The sequence below is a fragment of the Eptesicus fuscus genome, chromosome 5, assembly GCF_027574615.1.
Source record: "Eptesicus fuscus isolate TK198812 chromosome 5, DD_ASM_mEF_20220401, whole genome shotgun sequence".
In the NCBI taxonomy this organism is placed as follows: domain Eukaryota; kingdom Metazoa; phylum Chordata; class Mammalia; order Chiroptera; family Vespertilionidae; genus Eptesicus; species Eptesicus fuscus.
The window spans coordinates 94,693,510-94,709,751 of NC_072477.1; the positions used below are offsets into that span (position 1 = coordinate 94,693,510).

The following is a 16,242-nucleotide window of genomic DNA, read 5'->3' on the forward strand; positions in this document are numbered from 1 at the left end:
TGACCCACAGGGCATGACCTGCAGTGCCCCTACCATCCAAGCTGCTGCAAAAGGCAGGACTGCTGGGGGCAGCGGAGTCTAGACCCAGCAGACTAGAGCCGGTGGAGGAGAGAGCCCCAGTTTCCATTGCCTTTTTATTTTTATCTCTAAACCCAGAGCACAGGAGTTTTCATTTGCAACTACTCACCCAGGCATTGGTGCAGGGAAGGAGGTGAGGACTTGAGGTGCCTGAGGATAGACTGGGGGGGGGGGTGGTTTGGGGGGAGAGAATCAGGGCAGGGAACCTGGAAAAGCAGTAACCAGGAGTTCTGCACTGGGTCATTCATACACTTCCAAACCGAAATGGCCATTTTCCCTGGGAGGAGCTACCTCCTCCCAACAGCTAGAAGACAGGTAAAGGGGAAAAAAACCCACCCTAGGTGATACAGCCTGCCACACGCTGCCTTTAGAGCTTTACTGAGGAAACAAAGGCAGAGGCCAAGCTTAGGGATCTGAACAGTCTCAAGGAGCCCTCAGTGACAGGATTGAAGGAGGGGCCATCCGCCCCACTATTCTAGGAACCAGATTGATAAAAAGTACAGCGCTCCCAGCTGACCTCATTGGTCTCCATACAAGGATCTCTGTCCAGCCAAGGGCAGAGTAATATTTTGGGTCACTCATGGAGGAGTACCTCTGGGACAGAAAAAAAAACACCCATCAGAGTTCCAGCACCTCCACAACCCCACCTAGAGCCCTGTCAGAAACAGACTCTTGAGTGATGAAGATTGACAGCTGACAGATAGGCACAGAGGGCAGATTGGCCCTCCTGCTTGCAGCCAAGGCCTGTGGAGACAGACAGAAGCAGTGGACAGGTGGAGTGGTTGGAGCTTCAATCAGGGTGCTAAAAGCCAAAAGATAGTTCCTGACAGTGGTTAGCACCTAAGTACCCAACAGAAAGCCCAGAATTGGCAGACAGAACAGAAGAATGGGGGACTAAGCTAACTCCAATGAGGCATTAAAACTCAGCTGAAGCAAACGAACTCCGTTCACTTCACTTTTATTTAATACCTTTTTCTTCTCTTTTCTTTTTTCCCTCCCGTTTTTCATTTCCCTTTCTCTTTCCTTCCTTTCTTCCTCCTTTTTTAAATTGATCTTATTTATGTATCTACTTTATTAATTTGTTATTATTCTAGTCTCTGTTTTGTTCACATATCTAATTTCCTCTTCCCTGCTCTTTTCCTCTTTTCCTTTCTCTTTCCTTTTTTTTCCACTAATCAATTTTTAATTTCTTTTTCCTCTCTTCTCTTTCTCTTTTCTTCTTCTAATTTCTTAACTTCACTTCCTAAATTTAGACCTATCTGCTCTCTCCTCTATACTCCTTTTCAAAAAAGAATTTTTTCTTGTCTTCTCATTTCTTTTCTCCCACTGTTATTCTAAACCATGGTCCTTCTCCTATTCCTCTAACTCCTTAACCTGCCTGCCTGATTGCCCCTAACCACTCGCCTACCTGCTTGATCACCCCTAACCGTCTCTGCCTCAGCCCCCGTCACAGCGGCTTTGTCCGGAAGGATGTCTGGAATGATATCCAGAAGGTCGTTCAGCTGTCCGATCTAATTAGCATATTATGCCTTTATTATCCTATATAATAAAGAGGTAATATGCAAATTGACCATCACTCCAACACACAAGATGGCCTGCCCCCATGTGGTCAAAGATGGCCACCCCCATATGAACACAAGTTGGCCACAAGATGGCTGGCAGGAGGGGCGGTTGTTGGGAGCGACCAAGCCTGCAGGGGAGGGCAGTTGGGGGAGACCAGGCCTGCAGGGGAGGGCAGTTTGGGGTGACCGGGCCTGCAGAGGAGGATAGTTGGGGCAACCGGACCAGCAGGGGAGGGCAGTTGGGGGTGACCAGGCTGGCAGGGGAGGGCAGTTAGGGGCAATCAGTCTGGCAGGGGAGCAGTTAGGCATTCATCAGGCTGGTAGGGGAGTGGTTAGGGGGTGATCAGGCTGGCAGGCAGAAGTGGTTAGGGGCAATCAGGAAGGCAGGCAGGCAAGCGGTTGGGAGCCAGCAGTCCTGGATTGTGAGAGGGATGTCCAACTGCCCAGTGGGATTGGACCTAAATGGGTGTCAGACATCCCTCGAGGGGTTCCAGATTGGAGAGGGTGCAGGCTGGGTTGAGGGACACAGACCCCCCCATGCACGAATTTCGTGCACTGGGCTTCTAGTTATAGATATAAAAGGCTAAGTGGATTCGCATATGCATGATACATATAAAGCTCTTGCTGGCGCCAATCGTACACATGTGTTTTGATCTGTCATTGTCGATAGTGAATTCGGTTGACACTTCACTTCTATTATAGAGAAAGGGCGAATATAGATATTAAAATATTTCTTTTAATTAATTTCCTTTCAATGTGCACGAATCTGTTCACCGGAATACTAGTTCCATTATAAAAGTTTACTAATTTTGTTGATTATGCACTAAGAGTACAACTAGATGGATGTTTGTGAATCTCAGTGTGACCAATTTATCACTGGATAAGTCAAATTTAGCTAGTTATTCATTCTAATACAATAGCAAATGAAGTTTTTGTTTTGTTTAAGAAAGACTCTTTCAAATTACAGCTATTTAATCCAGCCTCTTACCAAATGAGAGAGAAAAAATGTTTTTCTTTTGAGCTGCATACTCCTAAATTTGTCTTTAAAAGTAGTTATAAATGGGTATAGGGTTTCATTTGGGGGTGATGAAAATGTCCTTACATTGTGATGATGGTTGTACAATTCTATGAAAACACTAAAATCTACTGTATTGTGTTCTTTAAATTGATAATCTGTGTATCATATATTATATCTCAATAAAGGCATTTTTTAAAGTAAAAAGAAATCAACTGTTATTCACCATATTAATAAACTTGTAATCAATTAGTGCCGAGAACCAATTCCAGCATGTAATAATTACAAGAGTTCCATCAAAAGGTTGATGGGACTTGGGGAGCTCAACAGGGTTGAGTCATATGTAATTTACCTATTGCAAACGGCTAAGGCACTTCCCCCAAACCTGAATAGGATTGTTTGCTGCCAGACAGCTCAGGGCATTTTATTGCCTCCTGTTGGCCAAACACCTGAATAGCTATAGGCTATTCCCCAAACTGACAATGATTCTGTAAACCCTTTGAAACCTTGCCCTTTGAAGTGTATATTTCCACCTTGCCTTAGAATAAATCGTGCTGAATAAAAGCACGGGTCCTTGGTCAAGGGAGAGTCTTCAGTTCCCTTTAGCTGAAGCTCCTCTAACCCCCAATGCCTTTCAAAACTATCTTTTGTCCTTGGACTCCTTCTTGAATCTATGCGTAGCACCTTTCTCCAGAATGCTGAACCCTTTGTAAGGCTGGGAAAAGAACTCTGGCATTATGGTGCCCTAACAGGAGACACCAACAAATCAGTAGGGGGGGAAAAGCACTGGACAAAATTCAACAAGTATTCCTGATAAAAGCTTTCAGCAAACTAGGAATACAAGGAAACTTCTTCAATATGATAAGAAAAGATCTATGAGAACTCTACAGTTGACATCATAGATAATATTGAAAAGCTGAATTCTTGCCCTAGAGGATCAGGAACAAGACAGGAATGATGGCTTTTACTCTTATTCAGCATTAAACCAGAGGTTCTAGTATAATTATGCAAGATAAATAAACAAAAGGCATCCATATGGGAAAGGAAGAAGTAGATCTGTCTTTATTAGCAGACAACATGATCACATAATAAGACCCAGCAAACTCCCACATGTGGGGCAGGTTGCTTATTTTAGTAAATTAATTTTTATGGAAATATGGTCATGTCCATTAAATTATGTATTGTCTATGGCTACTCTCATGCTACAATGTCAGAGCTGATTAGGTGTAATAGAGAATGTTACAAGTCTTAAATATTTCCTATCTTTAGTAAAATAGTAGTTAAGAAAGAAAGTTTGACAACCTTTGGTTATATAGAAAATCTGGTAGAACCTATCAAAAAGCTACTAGAACTAATAAATGAATTTAGCAAAGTTGACGGATAACCAATATACAAAAATCAAATGTATGTCTATATACTAGTAGTGAGCAATCAGAGATTAAAATTTAAGATACATTAATTACAACTGCATTGATAAATAAGAAATACTTATGAGTAATATAATAAAAGACAGAAAGATGTATATAATAAAATATTTCTGAGAAAATAAAAGAAGACTTGAATACTTTGATTAAGGGTAGAAAATTCAATATTATTAAAAAGTCAATTTTTCAAAAATTAATCTGTGAATTCAACATGATCCAAACCTAATTTTGAGAATGCTAGCAGACTATCTTTAGAAATTGAAAAACTGATTTAAATTTGATGTGGAAATGCATAAGGAATCTAGAATAGCAAAATGATCATTAAAAAGAACATATTATCTGATTTCAAGAACTTTTATAAACCTAAAGTAATTAAAACACATTTTAATTACTTTAGTTAAAAAGATGGCCAAATAGATCAATGGGACAGAACAGAGTCCAGAAATAAACCTATAAACATATGCTCAACTGATTTTGACAAAGACACAGTAGCATGAAGTAAATAAAATATAGCCTTTTTAAAAAATGGTGCTGGAAGAACTTGAATATCCATGCATAAAAAAAATTAATTTGGATCCATACTCTGCATTATATGTAAAAGAGAACACAAAATGAATCATAGATCTAAACACAAAACCTAAAAGTATAAAACTTCTAAGGGAACTCTTTAAAGAAAATGTTGTGACCTTGTGCTAGGCAAAGTATTCTTAGACATGAATAACAAAAGCAAAATCTATAAAATAACAAAGGATAAATTGAGTTTTATCAAAAAGAAAAAGAGCTGCTCTTCAAAAGATACTGTGAAAAGGAGGAAAAGACAAGCCATAGATTAAGAGAAACCCTTCCAAAAAAATATAGCTGATAAAGGAATTGTATGTAGAATATATAAAGAATCTTCAAAACTACAAATAAGAAGACAACCTAATTTTCAAAATGGCAAAAGATCCAGACAGACAGTTCAGAGATGTACAGATAGCAAATACACATATGAAAAGATGTTCAACATTATTATTAGGGAAATGAATACTAAAACTATCCTATCTAATAAAGAGGGAATATGCTACTTGAACCTCACGCCATTGCAAAGATGGCGGCGCCCACAGCCAATAAGGAGGGAATATGCTAATTGACTGCCCCACCCTCAAAGATGGTGGTGCCCACAGCCAATAAGGAGAGAATATGCTAATTGACTGCGATGCCCTCAAAGATGGTGGCGCCCAGTCCCCTCAGCCCTGCCAGGGCTCCAGGCGCATGGCAAGGCCAGGCCCACCCCCAGGCAGGCCTGGCCACTCCATGCATCTGCCTCCTGAGTCCCCCAGTCCCCTCAGTCCCGCAGCTGCCCAAAGCCGGCCAAAGGCGCAGGCAAGACTCAGATGGTGGCTGCCCAGCCGCCCAGCGCTGTCCGAGGCTCAGGTAACCAGGGCCAGCCGAGGCTTGTGCTGCCGGCAGTGGCAGCAGCAGAGGTGTGATGGGGCATCGCCTTCCCCTGATCGCCGGGTCGCCTCCCGCCCCTGAGAGCTCCCGGACTGTGAGAGGGGGCAGGATGGGCTGAGTGACCCCCCTCCAGTGCATGAATTTTCATGCACCGGACCTCTAGTAATGATATATACACCCCACCCCCATCAGAATGGCTAAGGTTTTTAAAAACTGACACTACTAAAAGTCTGTGAAGATATCATGCACTGCTGGTGGGAATGGAAAATGGTACAACTACTTCAGAAAACAATTTGGCAGTCTCTTAATAAGAGATATAAAGGGTCATGAGGAGACTTTTAGGGGTGATGGATATGTTAACTATCTGGATTGTGCTGATGAATTCATATTTGTTCACATATATCAGAACTATAAAGTTATACACTTCATATATGTGTAGTTTACCTAACCAAACTGTTGGAAAAAAGCTTTACTATAGGAAAAAACATATAAGACGTTGGCTATAAGATAGATGGAAAGAAGGATGGTACAAAATGAAGCTAGAGGATTATGGCCTTTAACCTTAGAGCAATGAGAATAATAGCTTGGTCTTACACATGATGAGATCTGAATGTTTAAGTGTATAATAATTATGGCGGCAATAGAGACCAAGGTTCCAGGAGGTGGAATGGCACACAATCACTCTCATTTTATCTATATACTAGAGGCCTGATGCACAAAATTCATGCAAGGGGCTTGGCCCTCACAACCCCTCACAGCCTCGGCCGGCCCTCACAGCCCCAGCTTCGTCCTGAAGGTTGTCTGGACAGTTGTTCTGCTGTTCAGCCTAATTAGCATGTTAGCTCTTTATTATATTGGGTTATATTGGATATATAAAAGCCTAAGCGACTGTTCAACAGTTCGACCGTTTGACCGGTAGCTATGACACGTACTGACCACCAGGGGGCAGATGCTCAACACACAGGCATGGAAACATGGAACAGACTGATGAATCTCAGAGGGAAGGGGGGGACAGGGGAGGGCAGGAAGAAATTAACCAAAGATCTTATATGCATACTAGAGGCCCAGTGCATGAATCCGTGTACCGGGCTGGTTTTGGCCTGATCCCCATAAGCTAGGCCAAGGGTCCCCACCAGTGCATGAATCTGTGCACTGGGCCTCTAGTTTTAATATAAAACATATTTCCCAGATAAATACCTCAACAATATATCCTCGGTTGTGCAGAACTAGACAAGTTGTGCATATATTTCTACATTATACAGAAAAAGGCTTTACATTTATACAATGATGTTACCTTTACAATCCATGCTAAGTTGTTCAATTAGCAACATGGAATTCTTATAATTGGAGTAAGGCAACTCGCAATGTTCTGAAATTGTTTCAGATGACTGAGTTAAGTCATCAAGGTCATCCACGGAATCAATTTTCTCTTTAACCTACAAATAAATAATACTGTTTTCAAAATGTTGATAAAATATACTAAGTGCATACTGTATGGATAAATATCCACCTTTTTATAAAAGCCAACACATAGGTATTCTTAAAAGAACTGATTGTTACCAAATAGGTCCTTTATGAATAACTAGTGTTTCTAAATTACTTTTTAAAAATAAATGTCTCTACAACAAAGGAAGATTTTCTATTTTTCACTATATTTTTATAATGCATTTTTACTACAGATAATATTTTTAATAATTTCATTTTTAAAATACCTTGTTCTCTTCACTAGATATTTTCTCTTCACTAGATGTTTGCTTTGCTGACCTAAAAAAAAAAATAAACATTTCTTTTCAGGCAAATATTAAATACTTAAAATACAAAGAATAGCTAACCTATTATTTTTTATATATAAAATCTCTGAATTTGTAATTAACTTCTATAAGGGGGATTAAACAATAAATAAAAAGAATAACATTAAGGGACAAAGTAGATATATTAATAATATTAACACAATGTATTAAAATTAGATCAAGATGATAGAGCAAAAGGAAAAACATAATGTTTATTAATAATATACCATGGTTTTTATTGTCATATTCAATAAAAACAAGTTTTTACTGGCCCTGAGACCTATTAGGAAAGTATGACTTAAGTTCTTACCTGAAGGAAACCCTTTTATAGTAGTCATGATATTAGCTTCTTTAGGACTTACTATGCATTACTATGAGCATTTTACATGTCTTATGAACATTTTAATCCTCACAAAAATTATGGGAGGTAGGCAATATGTTAGGTATTTTACAGAGGAAGAAATTTAGGCACAGAAAGGCTAAGTAACTTGCCAGAGTCTACAAAGCTAGTCAATAGCAGAACCAGAATTCAAACCCAGAAAATCTGCGTTAAAAACATGTGCTTCACAATATGCTTTGAAAATAATACTTATTTTTAAGTGTGCTTAAGTACCGTATTTTTCCATGTATAAGATGTCCCCATGTATAAGATGCACCCCACTTTTCCAACCCAAAATTAAAAAATCAATATTTTAAACATTTTGCTGATTTTCCTCTTAAGGCCTTCTTCTTTTTTTGGCATCTTAAGGAGTTGTTCTTCCTGTTTTCTCCAATGTCTGATCATACACACAGTGGAAGGGGGTCCAAATTGTATTTCTGCAGCTCTATTTCCATGCTCTCTTGCATAGCTGATTACATTCTGCTTGAATTTTGCAGAGTAAGACAATCGCTTACCGGTATTTATCTTTTTATTTTTTTACATCTTTATGGGCCCCAAACCCTCTGATTCCTATTGCATCTGCGCACTCTCCACCTCCACCTCAATTAGGGCATCAGCTGATGTCAGTAATGATAAGGCTCGTGATTGCAAACAGGAGGAAGCCTATTTGACAAGGTATGGGCAGCTACACACCCGCATGGTGCCCTCCTTGCCTGACTTCCATGTATAAGATGCCCCTCGATTTTCAGTGTAACGATTTTAGGAAAAAATAGCACTTTTACAAGAAAAAATACGGTTCTATGATGGCAAATGAGTTTATATTATTATTCAATTTCCAGCTACAATTATAAATCATTTCTAAATATTATACATATTTTTTAAATAAAATGGAATTTATATCTGGGCCATATTGAAAATAGTTTTTCAATAAACTAAAGATTTTTTAAAAATTGATTTTGAGAGAGAGAGGAAGGGAGAGGGATAGAAAGATAGAAACATCAATGAGAGAGAAATATCATTGACTGGCTGCCTCCTGCATACTCCCTACTGAGGATTGAACCCACAACCGAGGCATATGGCCTGACCTGGAATCAAACCAGTAACCTCTTGGTTCATGGGTCAATGCTCAACCACTGAGCCATACCAGCTGGTCAAGATGTTTTTGATAAACAAATTCACCAACAGGCATTCATTCATCCATTCAACAATTTATACATGCATTGGACATACACTTATTGAGAACATAGTATGTGTTAATGATACTGTTACAGAAAGCATGGTTTTTATATTTCAGAACTTTAGAATCCAAAAGTGATAGATTGTTACTAGTAAAGGTTGGCGGGGGGGTGGGGGGGGGGGCAGTTGGGGGCAACCAGGCCAGCAGAAGGGGCAGTAAGAGGCAATCAGGCTGGGGAGGGCAGCAGTTAGGGGTGACCAGGCTGGTGTTGGGGGGGCCGTTAGGAGCGACCAGGCTGGCAGGGAGGGGGCAATTGGGGGCTACCTGGCTGGCAGCAGAGGGCAGTTAGGGGCGATCAGGTTGGCACACAGAGGCAGTGAGGGGCAATCAGGCTGGTGGGGGGAGGGGGCAGTCAGGGGTGACCAGGCAGGCAGGCAGGTGAGCGATTAGGAGCCAGCGTCCAGGATTGTGAGAGGGATGTCCAACTGCCAGTTTAGGCCCGATCCCTGGGACATCCCCTGAGGGGTCCCAGATGGGCTGAGGGGACCCCCCCATGCTCAAATTTCATGCACCGGGCCTCTAGTCTTATATAAAAAGCAATTTTTTGCCCTAGCCAGTTTAGCTCAGTGGATAGAGTGCTGGCCTGTGGACTGAAGGGTCCTGGATTCAATTCCTATCAAGGGCACAAACCTTGGTTGCAGGCTCCTCCCTGACCTGGGCCCTGGTCAGGGTTTGTGCAGGAGGCAACCAATCGATGTGTTTCTCTCACATTGATGTTTCTCTGTCTTTCCCTCTCTTTCCTATTCTCTCTAAAAATCAATGGAAAAATATTCTTGGGTGAGGATTAACAACAACAAAAAATACTTAAAAATCTAGTTTTACCAACAGAAAATTATATTTACATTTCTTAAAATTGATTTTTAGGGACAGTAAGAGAGAGAGAGAGAGAGGGACAGAGAGAGAAAGAGCAATACATAGATGTGAGAGAAAAACAGTGAACATTGATTGGTTACCTGCTGCACTTGCCCTGATCGGGGATCAAATCTGCAACCAGGGTATGTGCCCTGACTGGGAATCAAACCCACCACCTTTTGGTGTACCAGATGATACTCCAACCAACCAAACAACACCTGCCAGGGCTAGAATTACCTTTTTATGGAGCAAATGCACACATAAGAATATCAGTATCATATACCTACAAAAAGACTTAAGTTTTCTAAGAGATTCTTATTTTCAGAGTTGAGCCTGAGCCTGTAAGAGTATCAAAACAAAGCGAACAATACTTTAAAAAATATACAGCTATGTAGCCCTGGTTGGTGTGACGCGGTTGGAGCATTGTCCTGTGCAACTAAGGGTTTTGTTTCGATTCCTGATTAGGGCACATCCTCAGGTTGCAGGTTTGTTCCCTTGTTGGGGCGCATGTGGGAGGCAACTGATTGATGATTTTCTCTCTCACTCTCTCTCTCTCTCTATCTCTATCTCTATCTATCTCTATCTCTATCTCTATCACCCTCTCTATCTTCTTCTCTCTCCCAAATCAATTTTAAAAAGACCAAAATACAATATTCTCAGGTGATGATTAAAATATCCTATATAATAAAAGGGTAATATGCAAATTGACCCTAAGGGCAGAATGACCGGGAACAACCGGTCGCTATGACGTGCTTTTATATATATACTAGAGGCCCGGCTGGCTCACGAAATTCGTTCATGGGTACGGTCCCTAAGCAGTTGAGCAGTTGACTTGTCACTTAGGCTTTTATATATATAGATATACTAGAGGCCTAGTGCATGTAAATTTGTGCACTCAGGGAGTGCCTCAGCCCGGCCTGTGCCCTCTTGCAGTCTGGGACCCCTCGGGGGATGACTGAATGATGACTTAGGCCCGCTACCCGGGGAATTGGGACTAAGCTGGCAGTCAGACATCCCTCTGGCAGCTGATTGCCTGATGACCGGTAGGGGAGAGGCCGGCGAGCAGGCGGAAACAGCCAACCTCTCAGGACCTTCCGACACCAATCACCTGATGGTGAACAGGGAACTGGGGGTGGGTGGCGGTGGGGGGCGGGGCAAGCTGCGGGCAGCTGTGGAAGATGGTCCTGATTGCAGGCCAGGCCTAGGGACCGTACCCACAAGCCAATTTCGTGAGCTGGGCCTCTAGTATATATATAAAAGCCTAATATGATAAGTGTCCAACTGTTTGAACAGTCACTATGACGTGCACTGACCACCAGGGGGAAGACACTCCGACAGGTAGGTTAGCTTGCTGCTGGGGTCTAGCTGATAGGGATTGGGTGAGACAGACTGGACATGCCCTGGAACCCTCTCGCAGTCCCTCCCCGGCCAGCCAACCTCCCGCGGCCCCTCCCTGGCTGGCTGGACCCAATAGGCCCTAATCAGGACTAGGTGAATTAGGCTGGACATGCCCTGGAGTCCTCTCACAGTCCCTCCCCAGCCCTGACTGGCCCTGCTTGGGACTGGGCCAGACACGCCCTGGAGCCCTCCCGCAGATCCTCCCTGGCCCCAATCACGCACCGGTGGGGTGTCTTGGCCTGGCCTGCACCCTCTTCCAATCCAGGATCCCTCGGGGGATGTCGGAGAACCGATTTCAGCCCGATCCCCACAGGCCAGGCTGAGGGACTCCATTGGTGTACGAGTCTGTGAACCGGGCCTCTAGTATTTATATAAATGTCCTTGATGCATATATGTATATTACTTATCCTTAACATGTCATATTATATCCTAATATATAAAAAGTCAGGGGCTGTCACGACTGAAACAACCAGACGGACGACTGAACACAAGCTGCGTGGGGTGACAAGGCTGGCAGGGGGGTTAGTGAGGGATGACCAAATGACTGAACAGCAGGCTGCATGGGGCAACCAGGCTGGCAGGGAGGGTAGTTAGGGGTGACCAGGTCGGCAGGGGGGGCAGTTGGGGGCGACCAGGCCGGCAGGGGGGCAGTGAGGAGTGACCAGGCCAGAAGGGGGGGGCAGTTAGGGGAGGCCAGGATGGTGGGGGGGGCAGTTGGGGGTGACCAGGCCAGCAGGGGGGGAAGTTAGGGGCAATTAGGCAGGCAGGCAGGTGAGCAGTTAGGAGCCAGTTGTTCAGGATTATGAGAGGGATGTCCGACTGCCGGTTTAGGCCCCATCCCATGGATCGGGCCTAAACCGGCAGTTGAAAATCCCTGAGGGGTCCTGGAATGGAGAGGGTGCACGCTGGGATGAGGGGACACCCCCGTGCACAAATTTCATGCACTAGGCCTCCAGTATAATAAATAATGACCTGTTGTATGTCTTATATACATAGTAATCTATATATATAAAAGGCTAAGCAACCATCTGACCCACTGATTGTCCGGTAGGTACGATGCTCACTGACCATCAGGAGGAAGATGCTCAACGCAGGAGTTGCAAAGCGAGAGCAACTGTGCAGAGTACCCTCTTGCACTCCGGGACCCCTCGGGGGATGTTGGGAGAGCCAGTTTCTGCCCGATCCCTGCAGGCCAGGCCCAGGGACCCCAACTGCCAGAGGGACCCTGCTCACTCTGCAGACACCCTTTGAGCTGTGGCACTGCCCCAGGTGCGACTGCCAGGGAAGGACTGTGGGAATTTGGCTCCAGGGCATGTCTGGCCCATCTTGCCAAGTCCTGCCAGACACCGTCTAATTAATTTCCTTTCAATGTGCACAAATCCATGCACCAGGCCACTAGTCCTATCTAATAAAGAGTAATATGCAAATTAACCATCACTCCGCTACACACCCACAAGCCACCCCCACCAGCCAATCAGGAGCGAATATGCAAATAAACCCAACCATGATGGCTATGGCCACAGAGAGCAGGAGGGAGGCTTGGGTTTCCCTGGTGATGGAGGAAGCCAAGCTTTCCGCCTGCCCTTGCCAGCCTAGGCCTCCACTCAAGGTTACAAAGTTTCAATGATAGAAGATACATAAATCCCAACAGAAATGGCTGCCGCCAAGGAGCAAGCAGAAGGCTTGGCTCTGCTCCAGGCTACAAAGTTTCAATTGTATAAGATAAATAAACCCCAGATACCAGGGCCTCCGCTTGGGTCGCCAGGGAGCATGGCCGGCCTGCAAACCACCACAGGCCCCTCGCCCAGGCCGCCCCATGCCCCAAGGGAACCCCCACCCTGATCCGGGACATCCTTCAGGGCAAACCAGCCGGCCCCCACCCGTGCACCAGGCCTCTATCCTATCTTATAAAAGAGTAATATGCAGATTGACCATCACTCCAACACACAAGATGGCTGCCCCCATATGGTCAAAGATCCTCTCCCATGTGGACACAAGATGGCCACCACAAGATGGCAAGCAGGGGAGGGCAGTTGGGAGGGACCAGGCCTTGCAAGGGAGGGCAGTTGTGGGTGATCAGGCCAGCAGGGGAGGGCAGTTGGGAGGGACCAGGCCTGCAAGGGAGAGCAGTTGGGGGCGATCAAGCCTGCAGGGGAGGGCAGTTAGGGGCGACCAAGACGGCAGAGGAGGGAAGTTGGGGGCGACCAGACCTGCAGGGAAGAGCAGTTGAGAGGGACCCAGGCCTGCAGGGGAGGGCAGTTAGGGGTGACCAGGCCTGCAGGGGAGGGCAGTTAGGGGCAAACAGGCTGGCAGGGGAGCAGTTAGGCATCGATCAGGCTTGTAGGGGAGTGGTTAGGGGGTGATCAGACTGGCAGGCAGAAGCGGTTAGGGGCAATCAGGAAGGCAGGCAGGCGAGCAGTTGGGAGCCAGCAGTCCTGGATTGTGAGAGGGATGTTCGACTGCCCATTTAGGCCTGATCCCAGTCGGACATCCCTTGAGGGGTCCCAGAATGGAGAGGGTGCAGGCTGGGCTGAGGGACAACTCCGCCCCCCCCCCTGCCGCCCGGTGCACGAATTTCATGCACCGGGCCTCTATATATAATAAATGTCCTTAGAATGTGTGTGTATGTTTATACAAGTCATGTTTTCCTGTAGAATCTAGTTCTAGAAGTGAAGCTGTTAGGATAAATAGATGACACATTTGAAATTTTGAAACATGCTGCTAAATTTCCCTTCAAGAAAGATGTACCAATTTCATCTACCAACAGTGTGTAAGAATGTCTTTTTTCTCCCATTTTGCAAACATGGTTGTTATTTTTTAAATAAGATATTTATTATTATGACTTCGAAAAATGGTAGCTCATTGTTTATTAATTTGAATTTTTCTGATTACCAGGCAAGGTTGAATATCCCTAGTAGAAATACATAATTTGTTGATCATGAATATTAGCTCAAATTAGGATTTGTTTTATAGGGAAATAATTACCTACTGTTAAATATTGCTATAGGCTTACCAATCAGTATCTTCATTCTCCATAGTAGGAAATTGCTGGTTACCGGTTTGTCCACTCTTTCTTTGTTGAATTAATTCATCGCTGTCATCAGCATCAGCATTACAGAAGTTTTCTGTAACGTCCATTTCACAACTTCTGTGCATCTTTTTTTCTTTTTCAACCTTTAATGAAAGTTGGATATTAAGGACAATTGTTACCACTTTATTCATTAAAAATTTTTTTGTGTTTTCATTAATTTATCATTTGTCTTAGTTTAACTGCCATAACTTATCAATAAACATATTTTTGTGCTTATTTTAATTTTATCATTACAGGTCTTTGAAATTTTTATAAATTCTGCTTTATTTCTGTTTCAGTTAAGAAGCAAAATTTTCCAAGATTTCAAAAAGGGCTTGCTTAACTTTGCGCTCTTATTCACATCTACTTTTTACTAACTAACAGCCCCCTTATTCCCCCTGCATTTGTCTAGGAGAGACAGAGAAATAAAAAGACAAAGACACAAAATTTGTCCTCTTCTGTCTTTCCCACCTGGGTTTTGCATTACACAGCCAGATTTAGAAGATGTGACATTGTGCTTCAGTAACAAACAGGAAGCTTTTGTCTTTCTGTACGAAGCTAATCTTTTCCCCATTGCCTTTTATAATTCTTTTTGCTTTTAGATAGGTTATCAAAAAAGTGATGGTATTCATAAAATATATGAACCAAAGTTTACCACATGACAGGAGCAGAGCAAATGTGATAAATTGTTAGATAATGTAGAACTCTGGAAAATGAGTAATGCTCCCCAAATTTCACATTGAATAATCATAAAATGTTATAGCTAGAGGGCATAGGTATAGAAGTAATTATCTACTTTAGCCTCATATTTGCTGATAATGTGAACAAAACAAAGAAAGGTTAAATAATCTGCCCAAAGCTCCTAAAGTTGCATTACCTAACATTTTATGGTACCAAAAGAGATGATACAATTTTTTTCATTTTTCTATGTTATGTGTCTGAGTATTTTTATGATTATCTAACAACTATGCTGCATACCTGAAACTAATACAAAATAATAATGAATGTAAACTATAATTGAAGTATAAAATAGAAAAAAGAATAAAAACAATAAAAAAGAATAAAAAAATAACTGGAGAAGAGGCAAACTTTAAATTAGGAGCCAAAATCATTAAAATCAATCAAGCAAATTCTGAAATTTTAATTCAAATGATATACTATGATAATTTATGCATTGATATAGTTATTTGGTGCATCCAACTCTGGTATGTTCTAATATTCACTAATGAGAGTGGATAAAAAATTTAATAATATTTTACTGATTTTCTATACTGAAATGAAATAAATTTAAAAGTTATTGTTTGTACCCTAACAGCAAAAGGTTTGATCCAGAAAGGTGTGATTCCTTTAATAGGCAGATGAGTCTATTTTACGACCCCATTCTCCACCTGAATGTAGTTCCTGAAGTCAATTACATAGAGATCACAAGGCAGAATATAGCTTTAACCTTGGCATTAGTGATTAGCAACATGACACTGCAAATTCTGAATCAATGACCATGATTACTTTTTCACATTAATCCAACTCAGTGGCCATCAGTTATATTGCTCATAATTTCAATTGTTTAATCACATGATTCAATAGTTGATGTTACCTTCTTTATCATGTAGGGAAGTAATAAAAATGAAAGAAGCAAACAATATTTAGGATTGTTTGGTCTCAACTACAAGAATAAAGTTTAGCTATCAGTTATTATAGATTCTAACACTATTTAAGCCTCATAACTAGTTCAAAAGTTTTAAAAACTAAATATTCAACTATGGTCTATTGACTCTAAAAGCCTAGCTTGAAAGGTAATTTCAACTGGACTACGTTACATTTTTAAAACAGAGAAAACAATATTATACTAGAAGTTTAAATTTTTACATACCTGTGGGTGGTTATTTTCACTTCCAATAAGCCTTTCTTGTTCTTCCTGTGATGTCATTTCTAAGTCTAGCTCTGCTAACAAATCTACATATTAGTTAAAATGAACTACTTAAACCAGTTAAATAAAAGCTATA

The 16,242-nt window shown here is 42.3% G+C and overlaps 1 protein-coding gene across 1 annotated transcript in view; it reads right to left on the reverse strand.

The window, feature by feature from the left end:
* The window catches only part of ANKRD26 (ankyrin repeat domain containing 26), a 111,164-nt gene that overhangs the window by 46,608 nt on the left and 48,314 nt on the right, over nucleotides 1-16,242 (reverse strand). Inside the window, exons 16-19 of the mRNA XM_054716586.1 lie at nucleotides 16,110-16,183; nucleotides 14,183-14,343; nucleotides 7,226-7,277; nucleotides 6,808-6,949 (exon numbers count right to left, since the gene is read on the reverse strand). Coding sequence (XP_054572561.1) covers nucleotides 6,808-6,949; nucleotides 7,226-7,277; nucleotides 14,183-14,343; nucleotides 16,110-16,183 — 429 coding nt within the window. The remainder of the gene's footprint in view (nucleotides 1-6,807; nucleotides 6,950-7,225; nucleotides 7,278-14,182; nucleotides 14,344-16,109; nucleotides 16,184-16,242) is intronic.